General features: G+C 45.0%; 1 protein-coding gene across 5 annotated transcripts in view; it reads left to right on the top strand.

Moving 5' to 3' along the window:
- Positions 1-17,683, top strand: part of AUTS2 (activator of transcription and developmental regulator AUTS2) — a gene marked incomplete at its 5' end in the record, with an annotated part of 1,137,287 nt that overhangs the window by 815,011 nt on the left and 304,593 nt on the right. For all 5 annotated transcript variants that reach the window (XM_079718778.1, XM_079718777.1, XM_079718779.1 and 2 more), the window contains one exon: positions 832-861. In XM_079718778.1, coding sequence (XP_079574904.1) covers positions 832-861 — 30 coding nt within the window. The remainder of the gene's footprint in view (positions 1-831; positions 862-17,683) is intronic.

Below are 17,683 nucleotides of genomic sequence, written 5' to 3'. Positions count from 1 at the left end.
TGAGTCTCCTGCCCTAAAACTTTTTTTTTTCTTTTTTGCCCATATCATTGATTTGTTACCCTGACCTCTTGTTCTTGGCATGTTTTTTGTTTTTGGGTTTTTTTTGCGGTACGCGGGCCTCTCACTGTTGTGGCCCCTCCCGCTGCGGAGCACAGGCTCCGGACGCGCAGGCTCAGCGGCCATGGCTCATGGGCCCAGCTGCTCCACGTCATGTGGGATCCTCCTGGACCGGGGCACGAACCCGTGTCCCCTGCATCGGCAGGCGGACTCTCAACCACTGCGCCACCAGGGAAGCCCCTTGGCATGTTTTTAATAGAGAATATTCCCTCTTTTCTCTGGGCAATCACAAGTGGTGAGCCTTGCTGAACGTGCTCTGTTTCTTTCAAAGCCCAGACGAGATAATGAAGTGCCCAAAGGTTTACCTCTTTTCCTCTAGAAAAGCACCAGGAGAGAGAGAGAGCGCTCCATTCACATTAGCTGAAGGTAGAACATCTCCATTAAGAAATTGATTTTGCTCTGAATCCCATTGAATAATCTTGATTTACCTTAATCTCATGGCCCGATTGGCTCCGCCGTGCAGCAGGGGGTGCTCACCGGTGTGACCAACTGACCACAGAACGAACCACGGAGCACTGGCATCAGATGAATTCAACAGAACAACTTCTCGACATTTTGCTTCTGTTTCTGTTTACAGCACTTGAGCTGAAGAAACTTTTTAGCTCAGACAACGTTTCCTATTTCTTTACTTGTCTTGCTTTTTTTTTTCTCTAGCAATAGCAAAAACGTACTCGATTTTTGCACTAATGCTTCTTTTCTTGTCTTCCTTTTCAGTGTGACAGCGATAGTGACCAGGAAGAGAAGGTAAGCCCCCCTTCATCCCCCCACTGTGGGCATAGTACACAAGCACCATGAACACCGCGTCCCCCTCACACAGCCTCAGGGCGGGGGGTGCCAGCTGCATGCTGACAGCACCTCTCTTCTGCAGAGACAGGCTTTATTCACACAGTGACATTGCCTATGATAAGAAATAACATTGAATTTATGAGCCCCACTTTTTAAAAATAAGCCCTTTAATGTTGCGTATATGTGACACTATGGTTTCACTTTACAGAAGCTTTTAAAAGAGGAAATTGTTTATTTTAATAGCCATCTGATTTTTCTTGTTTTATCCTTGATTGGAACGTTAAACCTGCTAGTATGTATGCATTTATAATGTCGTTCCTGCATTTCTTTTACTGACCCATATGCTTCTTCCTGCTTTTCTGTACATATTGGTCTTCTTGATAGAAATGTTAATCGTTTGTTTCTAGGAGTGTCTTCATGGGGGGAGAGGTGGGCCGGGGCTGTCAGGTGGGAACCACTCTCTTCTCGTCCAGGTGGATGGTCGGGGGGAGGGCACTTCTGCCAGCAGGTACATGCTCTGTTTCAAGGCTGATGGCCACCAGCCTCTTTGTATCCAGTTCAACACGGATCAAGAAAAGGAGCTCGATTTGGGGGCTTCCGGAAGATAGGATCACAACCTGGTAAAGTGAACGTTCTGCTTCCTGAGGCAAAGGGATTGTTTATCTGTTTGGTCTTTCTTTCTAGCTGTCTCAACCCCTCAACCAAATTCCTTTCCAATTTTATTCCCACTCTATGTATTTTGAAAAGAGTTTACCTGAATACCATGGTTTCTATATTGCTTGGCACCAAGAGGGAGGTACCAGTCCTCCCGTCCCCAGTTTCTGGATCTGTCCTGCGCAGCTGGCTTTCTTGAGCCCTGTTGTCTGACTCTCACCTCCTACGTGCTGGCGGATTTGACTCAGAATCCTGTGGTTAGTATTTGGTAGGATCTTTCCGGCAAGCCTAGAATTCTCCCTCCTTCTCTGCTGCCAGCCTCCAAGAGAGATCTAAAGGCTCTTGTTCTGTGCTGTCGTTAATTTGAATTCAGCATATGTAGCCCGTTATAAAATGTGAGACATCATCATTTGAGCAGGTCAAGCATATTCAGATGAAGACAAATGGTGCTTATTTGATTTCCTTAAAATCAGGAAATGAAAAAAGTGCTCTCTGGAGAAATCATGTTCTGCCTGACTTGGATGATAGACCAATGCATGTCCCCCAGATAAGAGCAGGCTCTCGCCTTGAGGTTTTTATCTCTGAAGGACGGCTAGGACTGTCAGCTTGCTGACATGTGCATTATCCATGTCATTTTAAACAAAGTGACCTACGGAAGGGTGTGCTGCGCTGTGACATGGTAATGGGCTGTTGGATGACAGTGAAAGTACACACTGGAAAGGGGGCTGTGGATTATTCTTTTGTTTAACTGACAAGTAGGAGCTTCCTTTCTCCAGCCCCCAGGAGTCCTAGCTCCTTGGAAGTTGGTCCCCCAGTGCCTCAGGCAGCCAGTGGGTCGTGGGTGCCAGAGGCACGTAGGAGCTCAGCATTCAAGCAAGCTCGCTGGCCCCCAGAGCCATCCAGGCCACATCCCACAGGGCAGTAGTCATCTCGTTCCATCAGGCGTCACAGGCATCCAGGGAGGGACTGGTACTTCTGGCCACTGCTGGAGATCTTTTACAGGTGATCGTTGATCTCACTTTCCAAGTGAGTGGCACTTCTCCAAGGGGACGAGGCTTCCTTGAGGTTTCACAGCCAAGCAGACCTTCCTTCCTTAAAAGGCAGTGTGACTTCAGGAAGTGTCACAGTCTCCAGCAGTGGCAGGAGGTGGCAAGGAGGTTCAGTTTTGTGTCCCACCTAGGTGTCTTGATCAGCAGTGTCAACCTTGACTGCGCTTCCAAATGCCCCGGGAGCTGTACAAGTCCTGATGCCTGGACCGAGTCCCAGTCCACTTGCCTCAGACTCTCTTCAGGTGTCTAGCACCCCATGTCTAGATGATCACTAACTCTGGTAGTGTCGAGAATTATCAGCGCCGCCTGTGGTTTTCAGAGGTGTCTGGGGGCCAAGGTGTTACCTGCATCCTGAGAGCACCACAGCTAGTTGTTTGCTGGGATCTGAGTCCCCGAGTCTTTGCTGCCCAGGTTTTCGCCTCTGAGTGCGGGAAGCAGCGAAGTGTCGGCCCAGAGGAATGGGCAGTGGGAAGGTAGCCAGCACCCACGGCTCCGAGTTTGGGGTGATTTCAGGACAATGAAGGAGAATAAGATGTCCATAGGCAAGTCTGCGGGAGGGGTGATGACGGGGCACAGAGGGCCGTTGGGAGTGGTCCTCTGATGTGTGTGCATTTCCTGCCTCGGCTACCCGGGTCGCTTTTCCTGTGGCCCGTGGTGGCCCTGCAGATCCTCTTCTTCTTACTTGGGAGCTGCTTCACAACGGCACTCACATCATCTGTCCCTGCCCTGCCACCCGGCTCTCCTCCAGAGGGCTCCCAGCAGGAACAATCAAGACTCTGTAATTGCAGTCGTGCCTGCTTGGCCCTGTTACAGTTAAGACTGTCAGGCTTCCCCTTTTGGACTGAGATTGTCTGGTGTTTATCATCGACTTTAACACTACCCTCCCAGACTTCTCCTCTGAGCTGGAGCCTGGGCCCCTGTCAGCCTCCCCTGTGCTGGAGCCTCTTGCCTGGGCCCCCCTCAGAGCCCCAGACTAACCTGGGCTGCTTTCATGTGCTGCTTGGAGGATTCGCATTCAAATCTGAATTGCTAGTGGTGGAAAAGATGCCACTCCATGTCCTAGGATGCCTTCAGCAACCCTGCCAGGGATGCTGTCGGAAGCAAAAGTGAGACTTGCAGGGACCCACTGGGATTTCTCTCAGGAAGACCTGTCATTCTCTTTCTCTGTAGGGATCTGCAGAACCAGCGGTCTAAAGTTAGGGTACTGTATTTCACACAGCTGACTGAATTAGGATAAACTCTGCTTTCCTCTGATACGAAGCTGTAATTTATAAAATGATATCCTTACTAATTAACGTGGAAGGGACTGCGAAAGGGGCTAGAAAGGCAGAGCTTTCCATAAATGCAGGAGGCATTCTCATACATGGAAGAGGCTTGATGAGACACTGGGCAAAGCATCCCTTACCCTCCCCTCCCAGCCATGTGAATACATCTCACGTTAATGTCAGCGGACCTGGAGGACTTTTGTGAAGAGTAGAAATTGGGTGGAAGATTAGAGAAGGCTGGAAACACTGCGTCCTAGATGTGGGATCGTTCGTCTTTGCAGTTAGTGCAAAGCAAAGAGGCAGCACTTGACACCTTAATCACCCAGGTTAAGCAATTATTCCAATCCCCCACCGGAAATGAATTGGTATCATGAGAACAAAGAGGCAGCATGCATATTTCCACATATTTGGCCTATATTTTCTCTTGTTTCCTCTCTTTCTCTACCACTGGCAGCAGCCCATTGTGCTAAGAAACACCCCCTGTTTGGTTATGAAATCAATGTGGAGATGAAAAATAATTCTCTTTCCATTTACCCGCTCCCTGTGTATTTTGTGGGCCACGTGACAGAGCTGGTTGGAAGGTGTAGTGGCCAGTGGTCAAGCACTTCGGCCTCCACAGTCTGATGGCCTGGGCTTGTTTCTGACTGTCCCTTACTGTTCTGGAGCCGTGGACAAGCCTTGGTTCTCTCATCTGCCAAATGGGGGTAACAACAGCTCCACCTAGAGTTTTGTAATAATGAAATTGGCTCAGTGCCTGGTCCATAGTAAGTGCTCCGTAAATGTTAACTTTCACTAGTTTTCCTTGGTGCAGAGTGAGGGAGCATCGCTTGGGGAAGGAGGAAGGCCATCCTCTTCTGAAAGCTCAGGATCTGCCAGAAAACCTGCCAGAGGATAAGGGGTGTGATTTTTTTTCCACTGGAACCCGGGGCTCAGCCTTCATCTCCTAGGGCACTTCTTCCTGACACAAGCTGAACGGAAGTGTTGTGAAATTTGGAAGGGTCCCCAAATGAGGATTTTTAAATTCCTTACCCCAAACACCAGGCTTTCCTTTGGGCACAACCTGGAGTCAAGGGCAAGCATGCCGGCCTGGAGGGATCAGATGGTGATGAAGTGGGTTGTACAGCCCTCGTCCCACAAGCCAAACGCTGTCAGTTCCCAGATACCCAGCCCAGGAGAGAGGGTCTGATGCAGTCTATCTGGGGTGGGGGCCACAGCATCTGTATTTTTTTAAAAGCTTCCTGATAATTTTTATACAACTGGTTTTGAGCACTACTACCTTTTTACAGATGTCAAAGAGAAGCATTTACTTTCCTCTGTTTAATGCTTCTAATATTCTGACAGCTCAAGAGAAAGTCCTGGAAGCTCTAGAGGTGTGTGTGTTCGCGCACCCCACGTGCTTACGTTTGTAGACGTGTGGTGTATACTGCATGCAGTACACACACACACACAACCTCTTCATAGATATGAGCCGTTCTCCTGTTCCTCATGAAGATTTTAACACGACTCCTGATTGCAGTTTCCTGTCTCTGGGCCTTTAATGATTGAAATGACCACCTGGAGGAGGTTGCTTGGTCCCTGTGACTTGCTCACCAGTACCCAGGACAGCCTGCTGGGACACTGGCTAACCGCAGATGCAGAACCACAGAGTTCCCACGTCAGCTCCCTCTCCCTTAACATGCAAACACTTTCTGGTGCATTCTAATTTTTTAATTCAAGCTAACTTTGTTGTGTTTGATCATTTTGTATTCACTTGTGTGCGAAGGGGGCAGTTTCTAAGAAAAGCAGCAAGAAAACCAACAGAGGCTTGTGTTCCTAATTCAACACAAACCACATGCCTAACTTGGCTCCTGAAGGACTGAGAAACTGCTGAGTTGTCAAACTAAAGACAGGGCATGCGGCTTGTGCTTATAGTGGAAGAGTCCCATCCCTCAATTGGCCACGTTTCACACTTGGTAAAAATTATGCACCCTCAGCAACATTCCACAAGCTCAGAAGGCCTTCATTGTTGCTTGTAGAACCCGCATCCTTGGTTTTGAAACAGGACATGTTCTGATCAGGAGACAGCTTAGAGATGCTGTCCTGCACTGCAGATAGAGAAAGGAATTTTCTCCTCCCTTCCAGTTTCATAGCAGCAAAGTGTACAACCATTGCCCAGGAGAAGAGTAGGGACCCAGGTTCTGGTCTTTATATCCCTAACGTTCAGTAATGTTCATTGCATTTCCTTTTTTGGCTACTCATCTCCCAATGGAGGGGATAAGTGAAACAACTTCAGAAAACTGGTACTCACACCTGAGTGCACCTCATATCAATCCCAGGATTTATCTTCTGGGCTCCCAACAAATTTCTTTTATAGTTTTATTTTCTCATAAGACGCTTCTAAGCCATTTATAAATTTCCCACCTTATTTGGGAAATTTCTGCAGTTCTTGGCTGAGTTTCAAGGGCTGGTTTGGATGTCCGAATCCCATGATGCCCATCCACTTGACCTCCAAGATTAGGTCTGGGTCAAAATGACACTTTATTGTTCTGCAAACATCGCCATGTTTCCAGTTGGCTTAATTCCATCCTATCCATCAAAAATTCCTATTGATACCATCCTTGGATTTAATTTCTACTGCATATTATTTTAAACCCTCTCATTAAGTTCTTCTCTTTGTCATATCGTAGCGTTTTCATGCCAAACCAAAAATTGCTTCACTCACATTAAATGTGTATGTAGAATATCTGTCCATTACAACCATGTCATACACCTGAAAAAGACAGAGGTTTCATATATGTATATACATATATTTATTTATATAAATATATTCAGATTATTTATTAAATATAAATCAATAAAATGAATACTTGAGATGGTCCGACATCTTCAGCTAAACTCTTGTTTCTTAGAATGAATAGTGAGAGGAACAGGTTCTGGATGTTCCCTTGTTCTCAAGGGTGGGTAACGGAGAAGGACACTCAAGACCTGGTTTATCATCTCTCACTAACCAAGTGTGTGTGGCCTTGGACAAATTACCTAATGTTGCTGAGCCTTAGTTTTGTCATCTATAAAATGGAGCTGGAGTCAATGATGTAGCTTTGAATATCCTCATTTTCTATGTAGCTATTTACCTAGGCCCCAAGAACACAGCAGACCCAGAGGGAAATGTACATGAGTATATTCTCTCTTTGCAAGGTAGAAGGAAGATTATATAAAAAATTTCTCCATTCTTTCACCTCTTTCAAATTCCTAACAATGAATAAACATAGTGTGGGTGGGTCCAGGCACATCTGTGTTGAGTCTTTCAAGTAACTAAAGGAAACTTACTATGGGCCTAATGTCTAAACAAAGTTCATTATCTGTTTGTTGATTCTTTCATTTAGTCATTCACAACAACTCACTTATTTTTTTTTTTCAAGTACCTACTGATGAACTAACATGGACTTGACAGAGTTGCTTGACTCTGTTGGGTCTGTCACCATGCACTTGCCAATAGGCAGCAGAGCAGTTAGTTTAATCTTATTCCTCAATTACCCAAATTATTTAGGAGAGCATGGGAGCTAGTGAAGAACTAGTTGACATAGTATGTTTCAAGAACTCACTTGATTGGTGAGTTAATAATGAGTATTATTTGACCTATAAAAGGAATTCTTCTGGAAATGTCCAGTATTGAATATATGATTCTACATTCCCAGAGAAAAGATCAGCTGCTTTCCCTTAGAATGAGCCATTGGCTTGGATTTTATGGCTTAGCTGAACGGAATGTTGCAAAGCCAAGGAGGAATTAGGTGGAGGTGGTGGCTTTCAGCCTCATGAAATGGACCATGAATCCTGAGCCACTGGAGAGGGAGGTCCTAAGCAGAGGCGTTAGTACTGGTGATGCCTTTAACTGGCGTCTTGTCAGTAAGTATGGCCTGGGCTGCTGTTTGGTTGTCAGAAGAGTCTACCTTACTCTACATTTGGGTTGGAGAATGTTTGTCCTCATTAAAGATGTCTGAATTTCTTTTTGGTCATGCACATGTGTATTTGTGTGTGGGTGTGAGTGTCTTAGTTAATCCCCCCTTGGCAACTTCCAGATGGTGATATGTAATTATGGGTGATTACTCCTTGTAACTTTGCCATACCTAGGTATGAAAAAGATAATAAAATCTCTGTATTAGAATGCATTAGTAATTAGCCAAACTTTATACTTTCATAAGTCCCAAAATTCAATACATGAATATTATTTCTTCTTCTTCTTCTTCTTCTTTTTTTCCCCAAAGTTACAACTGGGAAGATCAAATTGGCCTACTTCTAGAGCTTTTCCCTATTGGTTCTCATGAGGATCATGTTGAGAAGTACTGGCTGTATACCTACTAACCAGAGTAGCTTTCTCCATTGCTGTTCCAATCCCAGGTGTGGTTCATAGTCTGCCAATTATATGCATGTTTACTGAGACAGTGAAATGGAGCATTTGAAGTAAGAACTGACCAGGAACCCCTGGCATGGGTGGTTGTGGTACCCAGGGCACTCAGTTTGGGCTTCATCTTTCCTCGTTGGGACCCTTGATGATTTTTCAACTCCCTAATTTCTTGGTAAAAAAATGTAGATGCTACTCATTTATTAAGGGCAGAGAACAAATGCGATTAGGATCAATAATAATAACGAAATAATAAGATGAAACACTACTTTACATTGTAGAGAACATTGTGTTATTCAGAACACTTTTACATGTGCTATTTTATATGACCTGCTTATTTATTGTGGGAATCTTTGTGTATCCCTAGATACTTCACTGTTCATCATCTGCAATGTGCCAAAGTCAATGATAGGTCCTTTCAAGGACTTTATCTTCTCAAGCACATGTCATTTTACAAATAAACGAAATTAAGTTTAAGAGCTGATAGGTAATGGAGCTGAGATATATACAGTGTCTTAAGATTCCAGGCTCTGGGCTCTTTTTCCCTATATATGAGGATGAGTTGGAATATGCCCAGAGGTGCCATTTGAGAATCTTCGCTACCTTCCTGTCTGTGCTGCATCCTCCTTGTGCTACGGGAAACCTGGATTGTATCTACCTATCCACCCACAAACCCACCAGCTTCTAAAAATCCAAATGTGACGGTTGCTCGATAAACATTGGATAAATACAGGTTGGGTCCACTGACAACTCAGATGTACAAGCTCTTCGGAAATGAGATTTTTTTTTTTTTTAACATGAGAAGCAGTTGTCCAAGGTAAGGAGGCAAGAACTACAAGGTATATGTTTTCACTCGTACAGGTGAGTGGCAGTGTCAGCCTGTGGGCCACCATGAGTGATGACAGGGAGGCTGTGTCAGCCCACAGACAAGCCTGGGCCACGTTTGGTCAAGACACTCAGTCTTCTCTTAGTGCCTATCTATGTGTAAACACTTAATACCTTCTTAAATCATTGGCTCCTATCAAGCACCCCACACCTTGTATATGTCTGACACTTTAGTGGGTGCCCTGTAAATATTGGTTCTATACCTGGCAGTTGCTTTGTTGATTATCTGAGTCACAGAAAGGAAAAGGGTCTTGTCCCAGTCACCCAGGCAGGTGGGGAAGTACTGGACCTTCTGGTCCAGAGCCTCTTGCATCTCATATGATCTCTCCAGACTGTTTCCTTCCTGTGACCAGCACAGAGGAGAAGGTTCATGGTATTACCGCAGCTCCTGAACTGCACCCCCAAAGCAATTTCACTCTGTATTGTTTGCTGCCTCAAGAACCCTCTTGCGCACCCCTAGACACTGACTCCCATCCCTGCAGAGGGTCTCTGGATCCATCAAGATCACAGGGCCTTTCCTTGTCTGATGGCAAATGTTGTTTGGGGTGTTCCTGCAGCCCAAATGGTGGTAAATACCCGAAGCAGCCATCTCTGTGTTAAAGATTATGTATTTGCCACTAAGGGGAGAATATAGTGTTTATCGGCTCGAGTGCGTGCCGGCTGAGCTGATTACAGCACAGCACTCTGTCAGCCGGTGATTTGTCCTGTCCTTTATCATCTGTGTCACTCAGCAGTGTGCTGGCAAAGGGAACGGCTCACCCCCTTCCCTTTTTTTGTACCCATTTCGTGTAGAAAATTTGTATTTACTTTGGGAGTGTAATTTGTTCCTCATGGATAATGTGACCCTGAGCGGAGCTGGATCATGGGTTAGTTGAAGTGATATTTTCCACTAATGGTAGTCGTACATCATTGCTGTCAGCTCGGGTTAGGAGGCAAGCACATTACAGCTCCATTTTACCTCTGCAGGCATCTGGGATTATTTGCCATAACCGAGTATGACATGACCACGCTACAGAGTGCATTAAAATTTTACTGCCTTCTCAGGCAAGTTCCCTGGCTCCAGTGTGTGCTTCAGGCAGGCAGTCTGATGGGGAGCCCAAGGGCCCTGGCTTCCTGCACAGATGTGCTATGGGGAGGCTGTCTGAGCAGGGGCTGCTCTCCTCATGCCCCAAGAAGGGAGCCAGGGAAAGAATTACGGGGAGTCAGGCTGTAGGTGTGTGTCTCTGGACATCCCCAGCTGGCAGGTGACTGGCTGCCTTGTGCGTTACAGGCAGGGGCTGAGCACAGTACCCACTGCACCCTGTTTCCTCTCCTTGATGCCTAACCCCCGGGCGTAGGTTGGCAGCAGCTGCTTCTCCGAGGAGAGCCCAGGGTAATATGCGCCAGGCCCTGCCAAGCCTTGGGCTGATCGTTACTGTCCTTGTCTGCCGGTGATCAGACGAGAGGAAGGAAGCATGGGTCCTTGTATGATGGAATCCACGTCCATCCACGCAGCCTGATATTCTCATAAACCCAGTTAGAAATGTTGACCGGGACGTTGTACACATTATTTCATACAGTCTTCACACCCACCAACCAAAATATAGGCACAATCACCTCTTTTTACTTAGAAGGAAATGGAGGATCAAAGAGGTAAATTACCTAATATCCTAATGGTGGCAGAGGTGGGATTCTTACCTTTTATCCAGATCTCAATGACTTCAAATTTTAGAAGGTTTCTAGTGTTGCATGCTATATAGAGATAATAATAACTATTATTTAAATAGTGTGTATGCATGCTTTATGTGTATTGACTTGTGTAATCCACACTACAGCCCTAATAGGTAGGTGCTGACGTTGTCCCCAGTTTACAGATGAGGAAACTGAGTCACAGGGAGCTTATGTAACGAGCTCAAAGTCTTTCATCAGTTGGTGGCAGAGCCAGGTTTTAAAGCCAGGTTGTCTGGCTTCCAAGGCAACACTCCTCACCACCAAGCTTTCCCTCATGCCACATTCCAATAAGCCTGAGGACTGACAGGAAAAGGCCAGGGAGAATAGTAATATGTTGGAATAAAAGGAAATGTTCAAACAGCATTTTATCCCTTTCACTTGTAATTCCAACATCCAACAAAATATTGCTCAAAAAAGATGCTCTGTGATGAGCTTTAATTAAGTAATAAGTCCCATTTGCAGTTAGTACATTACTTGCATGCAAATGGTGCTTCTAAGGTGCTTGAAAGGCATAGATTTTGTTAGGTTAAGGGTAAGCAAAATGCCTGGCAAAATGCCTCATTCTTTCATGTTGCTTAGCATCCTTTTTCTTATTCTTATTGGAAAGGCTTAATAAACTTACGTTGAATCGTGTCCTTAAAAGGACAGTTTAGGCTTGTCTCCCAGTAATGAGTGGGATGCAGATCAGGGCCCACTCTGTCAGCCAGAGTAAAATCATCACAAATTCCATATCGGTGGGTCCTGAGTGCTGGACACTATGAATGTTCACACGAGCCTGCAAGTGTGGACATTATCTTTTGTTCCACTGTAGAACGACCTCTCTCCACGTCTCCAGCCCCATCATCCCTCTCTCTTCGGAGCTTGAGATGTTCTCCCTCCCAGACAGAATGGCCAAGCTGCTCTTCCCCTTGGCTGTATATGTGGTGGGGTCATAAATTCATGAACTTATTCAATAAACCACACATAAAATGAGTTATACCTTGTACCCTCAGGGCAATTTTTTAAATGCTGCAGCAGAAGAAACATAGATACGCATGGCTTTTCTCATTGAGAAATTTGAAATTCAGTTATCGCCCTAAGAATTGTGCTCCCTGACTCCACTCCCCTCCTTGGGCCCCCAAGCACACACAGTGATCTTCCCTGTTAGTTGGCAGTAGGTCCAGGGGACTGACCTGATTTTCTCCTCTGGCCCTAGATCCAATCACTCAAGTAGTAAAGGAGAAGAACAAAAATATTGATCCAGTCATTGAAAAGTGATTATCCCTCTCAGATGGTCTGTTTAGCACGCAGCAATAATTCTGAATAATGTATTCCCCAGAGACAGCACGGCAGCATATGTGGACTACTAACTTTGTTTATGTAGAGTTACACCTGTACCCTTACTGCTTCCTGAACCTCTAATGGTGTGCAGTTAGGCCCTCTTTAAGAAGAGTAAACATTGAAAAAAAATGCAGTTTACTCAACAAACCAATTACAGAGCATTTAATCATTGTATAAAGGATTCATCAACCTTCTGTAGCTAAATAAAATACGTGATTTCCACATTTTAGAGACTTACCACAGAACTCCTACAAGAGCCTTCATGAAGCCATTGGCTCATTTTAAAGCTCTTAAGATTGAACAACTTTGGCTGTGTTTATGTTAGCAGGGTTTTGTTTTGTTTTTAATATTCTTTTTTGTTTCGAATAACAGAACTTAAATTCAAACTAAAAAATAGGGAAATGTATAGACTTTTAGGAATACAAGTAAGTGCTGAAATAACCAAGCCATCAGAAGGGCAGAGCTATGCAGCTGGGCTTCAGTAGCATAGGACAGGGGATTAAGTGCCCTCCCTGTCTTGGCTCTTCTTCTTTCTGCGTAACCATTTTATTCTTGACTGTTTGCGAGACTTGGTTTCTGCTACTGGTAGAAATCATGAACCATCTTCCTGAGCGTGACACCTTTCGGCTTCAGCCAGTGGAAGAGAGACTGTCTCCTCTCCCACTGCAGTTACTAAAATCCAAGGATAGGATTCTGATCGGGTCGGGCTGGGTTGCATTCTGGGAACGGGTTCTCTGGAAAGGACTGTGGATTGACGTAGCTGAAAGTCAGGTGCTCGTGCCTGGATCAAGCAGCTGTGGGTAGAAAGACGGGCCATGTTGTCCAAAAGTGCTGCTCTGGCGGTAATTCTGTATGGAGGGGGAAGAGGGCCCAGAAAGGTGGGAGAGAACAATGTGTCTGTGAAGCACACCCTGACCTTCCCGCCACGTGGGTCAGGCGCTCACAGGCACTTCTTGCCAGCCGCCAAAGCTGCCTTGATCTTCATCCAAAGTGAGCACTTAGTACTGATCACAGGCTCTGAAATATGAACACATGTTTTCAATCATATACAATAGTTGCCTAGATTTTCATAGAATTGTCTTAAGTGCCATGCACGGATTGGGTCGATCTTGCTTAAATTAAGCTATTAAAAGTTATAGAAGAGCACAGGATTTTATAGAGTAGGGATTCATGTGTACATGTATTCAGAATAGCCCAGAATTCATTAATACTTTAGATATAGTAGATGATGAGTTATCGCCCAAGTGTAAGACAGCCCGTGAGAGATGCAGTGGTCTTTGACGTCACTGAGACGCCAGTTAGTAAGCTACTTATCCAGGCTACAAAATGTAACTTACTTGTCCAAAGGAATTATGGTCATCCCAGAGTACCTAATTTGTGTCCAGTGAGGGACGTCTTAAACTATAACAGGCGACCTTGCTGAAATGATTTTCCAAAGACTGGAAGTTAATAAGCTCAGTCACAGCACAGATTTAGCCCTCACTATGTGCCGAGCCAAGCACTGTCCTGGGAACTAGGAATGGAGAGATGACAAAGATATAACAAGCCTTCAGAGATAGAAGGTCTAATTGAAGAGAAAGCTGTGAGGTACCTTGATGAATTATTAACCTGCCCCCCAGCCCAGTGTATGCTGAGGAATAGCATGAGGTCTGAACCATGCTGTCTAGGAGAGGAGGCATTTGACTTACATCTTGCTGAAACACATGGATGTGGATGATTGCTAGGTGGCAAGGATGGTGCAGACACTAGGCAAATGGGGATATGATTTGCAAAAAGCAAAGAGGTGTGAAAGTCTTGGTATATGGAGAGAAGCTTATAATGGAGCAAGGTTCATGGTAGGGGGTGGGGGGACTATATGTGACTATAAACATAGGTTGATATAAAAAGCTCCGTATAAACAGACCTTGTATGGCAAGATAAGAGTTTAGACTTGATCCAGATGGGAGCCCACTGGGTACTTCATGTAGGTAAATGACACATCACATTTGACTTTTTGTTTTTTGTTGTTTGTTTGTTTTAATAAATTTGTTTATTTTATTCATTTATTTTTGGCTGCGTTGGGTCTTCGTTGCTGCGCGCAGGCTTTCTCTAGTTGTGGCGAGCGGGGGCTACTCCTTGTTGTGGTGCGCAGGCTTCTCACTGCGGTGGCTTCTCTTGTTGTGGAGCACGGACTCTAGGTGCGCGGGCTTCAGTAGTTGTGGCGTGCGGGTTCAGTAGTTGTGGCACACGGGCTTAGTTGCTCTGTGGCATGTGGGATCTTCCCGGACCGGGGCTCAAACCCGTGTTCCCTGCATTGGCAGGCGGATTCTTAACCACTGCACCACCAGGGAAGTCCCAGATTTGACTTTTTGGAAGAGGATTTTGGTAGTGGTGGGAGGATGAGGTGGAAGGAAGGGAAACTTTGGCCAGATGACCAAAGAGAATGTTGTCATCATAGGCTGGGTGAGAGGTGACAGGAGTATCTCAACTAAAGTAATGGGAAAGGGAGGAGTTAAATTTTGGAGGTGTTTCTTTTTATTTATTTATTTATTTTAATTTTTATTGGAGTGTAGTTGATTTACAATGTTGTGTTAGTTTCAGATGTACAGCAAAGTGAATCAGTTATACATATACATATATCCACTCTTTTTCAGATTCTTTTCCCATATAGGCCATGACAGAGTATTGAGCAGAGTTCCCTGTGCTATACAATAGGCCCTTATTAGTCACCTATTTTATATATAGTAGAGTATATATTTCAATCCCAATCCCCCAATTTATCCCTACCCCCCCTTACACCCTGGTAACCATAGGTTTGTTTTCTACATCTGTAATTCTATTTCTGTTTTGTAGATAAGTTCATTTGTACCCTTTTTTTAGAGGAGGCGTTTCTAAAGTGGAATTGTCATGATTTTGTGACCACTCGGATGTGGAGGTCAGGTTTCAAGCAGGCTGACTGGGTGGGTATTGATGGATATCATCAATCGGAGACTGAGATGGGGATACAGAGAGCATGAGTTTGGGGGGTGGCTTGCAGGACCCTCTGCTGCATGGGTTCAAGAGACTGTGCACATTTACAGTGCAGAAGTGAGCAGAACGATAGGTTAGTGTCTGGGAGCCCAAGAACCATCTGATTTTCAGAGATAGTTGGAGCTGTGGGATTGAGTGGGAGCCCAGCCAGAGCACTGAGAGGTTGTCTGCATGTAAGTTAGGGATAAATAGATGTGGTGATGATAACCATTCAGAACAAAATAACTATATTAATCATAGCACCTGATATTTGTGTAGGTTTCTTTTAATGATACACTGAATGACTTTTTTTTAGCCATGGGAAAACATACATACATAACATAAAATTTATCATCTTAACCATTTTTAAGCATGTGTTTCAGTAATGTTTAGTACATTCACACTGTTGTGTGACCTGTCTAGTTTTTTGTACCAAATGTGTTAAAGTACCATACAGTAGCTCATTTAAACCTTGTAACAAACACCCTAGGGGAAAGAATGTTTAATCTTAATTTTACAAACAAGGAACTTGAACAGGGGATGAACTGAGGCAAAATCTAATGTTTTAGTGATAATACGTCCATGCCTTCTCTGATCAGTATAGGAACGACACAACATCATCGTTAGTGACATAGCATCTACCTTCCATTGGACCCAGCAGTAACTCACTTGTATCCTGACTCCATAGCTTTCTTTAAGAAAACCAGAGCAGACTCATTCCGGGAACTCAGCTTCCATGCTCTGGTCTGTAGGTGAGAGAGGGCTGATTCACCCTCCTTGGACACGCAGGATTAGCCAGTCTTGAAGACCAGTGCTTTGCAGCAATCCCACCTGGGGCCACTCGTTAGGGCCTGGCTGGCCTGGCCTGTGAGAACTGGAAGGGCCCTTACAGACTAGAGCTCCAGCCCCCTGGCTGCCACACACAGAGGCAGAGGAACAAAGCAGTGGTGCTGGTGGCACAGGAAGCCATCTGCTTCGGGCTGCTTCAGACAGGAAGCAAGGTAGGGGGCTGCTTCCATTAGCTTAAGATAAGGAAAGGAAAACAGATATAGCTAGCAGAACCATTCCTCCTTCACACTGATCTCAGAACCCAAAAGGAGATTGTGCAGAGAGAGGAGAGCTGGGTGTCCCACCATTCTCCTTGTCCTCTTTACTTGAAAGTGAAATCATCAGCCTCTAAAAACTCAGCTGGACTTGATGCCTGCTGGGAGCCAGCTTCCCGGACTTCTCCTCTAAGTGACCCAAAGTTGTTCTGCAAAGGCAGAGCTGACCCTGGGAGCAGTACAGGGTGAGGGCTCCCGAGTTCACGACCTCTAGGCTCTAACATACGGAGCCACCTTGACCTTCAAGACCAGCTTCAAACAGCCACAACATAAGTGACTGCTTACGTGGTAGGTACGCAGACCCCCAGAGGGCCCACCTGAGAGAGCAGTTGCCACCTAAATTCTAACATTAAGGTAATCCTTTAAGGAAGTAGGTGGTGTTTGAGGGGTTTTTGGTTTGGGGCATTTTTTTAAAAACTTTTTTATTTTGAAATAACTTTAGACTTATGAAAATAGTGTAGGAAGTTCCCATATACCCTTCACCCAGCTTCTCCTAATGCTGTGTCTTTTAAAACCATAGTACAATTATTTAAATCAGGAAATTAACCTTCATATGCTACTGTTAGCTAAATCTACAGACGTTATTGGAAGTTCACCTGTTTCCACAGTTGTGTCTTTTTTCTGGTCCTGGGGTTCATCCAGGATCCCACACTGCATTTAGTTGTCATATGTCTCCTTAGCCTCCTTCCATCTGGGAAAGTTCCTCATTGTTTCTTTGTCCTTCGTAACCTTGACATTTTTCAAGAGTCCAGGCAGGTTATTTTGTTTCCTATCCATCCTTCGATTTGGGTCTATCTGATGTTTTCTCTTGATTAGATTGAGGTTATGCCATCTTGGCAGGAAAACTATGGAAGTGATGGGCCCTTCTCAGTGCATCACGTCAGGGGGCATGTGAAGTCTTCCTGCTGGTAATTGCAACTGGGATCACTCGGTTAAAGTGACACCTACCAGGTTCCTCACTGTAAAGTTACTATTTTTTTCCCTTTTAAGTTAATTAGGATCTTATGGGTAGATATTTTGAGACTCTGCAAATATCTGTTTCTCACCATACTTTCACCCACAATTTCAGTGTTCATCAGTGCTTCTTGGCCTCAGTAAATAGACTGTGATCTTTGCCTAATGGTAAGACATGTGCTTTTAAACTGGCCAAGGTATTCTGTATCTGGTTGAGCTCTTCACGATAGCTAGCCTTTTGTAGAAGGAGCATGAACTGTGAAGTCTGCAGACCCAGGCCATAGCTCCAAGAGGTTGTGGTCCTGAGGGGCCCTGTGGAAGTCAGACAGCATGAGGTCTACAAAGCAGATGGGCAGAGGACATGCCTAGAAACGTTAGGTGGTGAGATCACCATTCCACTCCCATTGAGATAGTCTGTGTGACTTGACCTTGGGAAATTTACTTAATGCCTCTGAGCTGCTGATGTTTTGGTTT

Source organism: Hyperoodon ampullatus, assembly GCF_949752795.1.
Source record: "Hyperoodon ampullatus genome assembly, chromosome: 14".
Lineage (NCBI taxonomy): Eukaryota > Metazoa > Chordata > Mammalia > Artiodactyla > Ziphiidae > Hyperoodon > Hyperoodon ampullatus.
The sequence above is the reverse complement of the archived record's forward strand: the minus strand, read 5'-3'. Positions and strand labels throughout refer to the sequence as shown.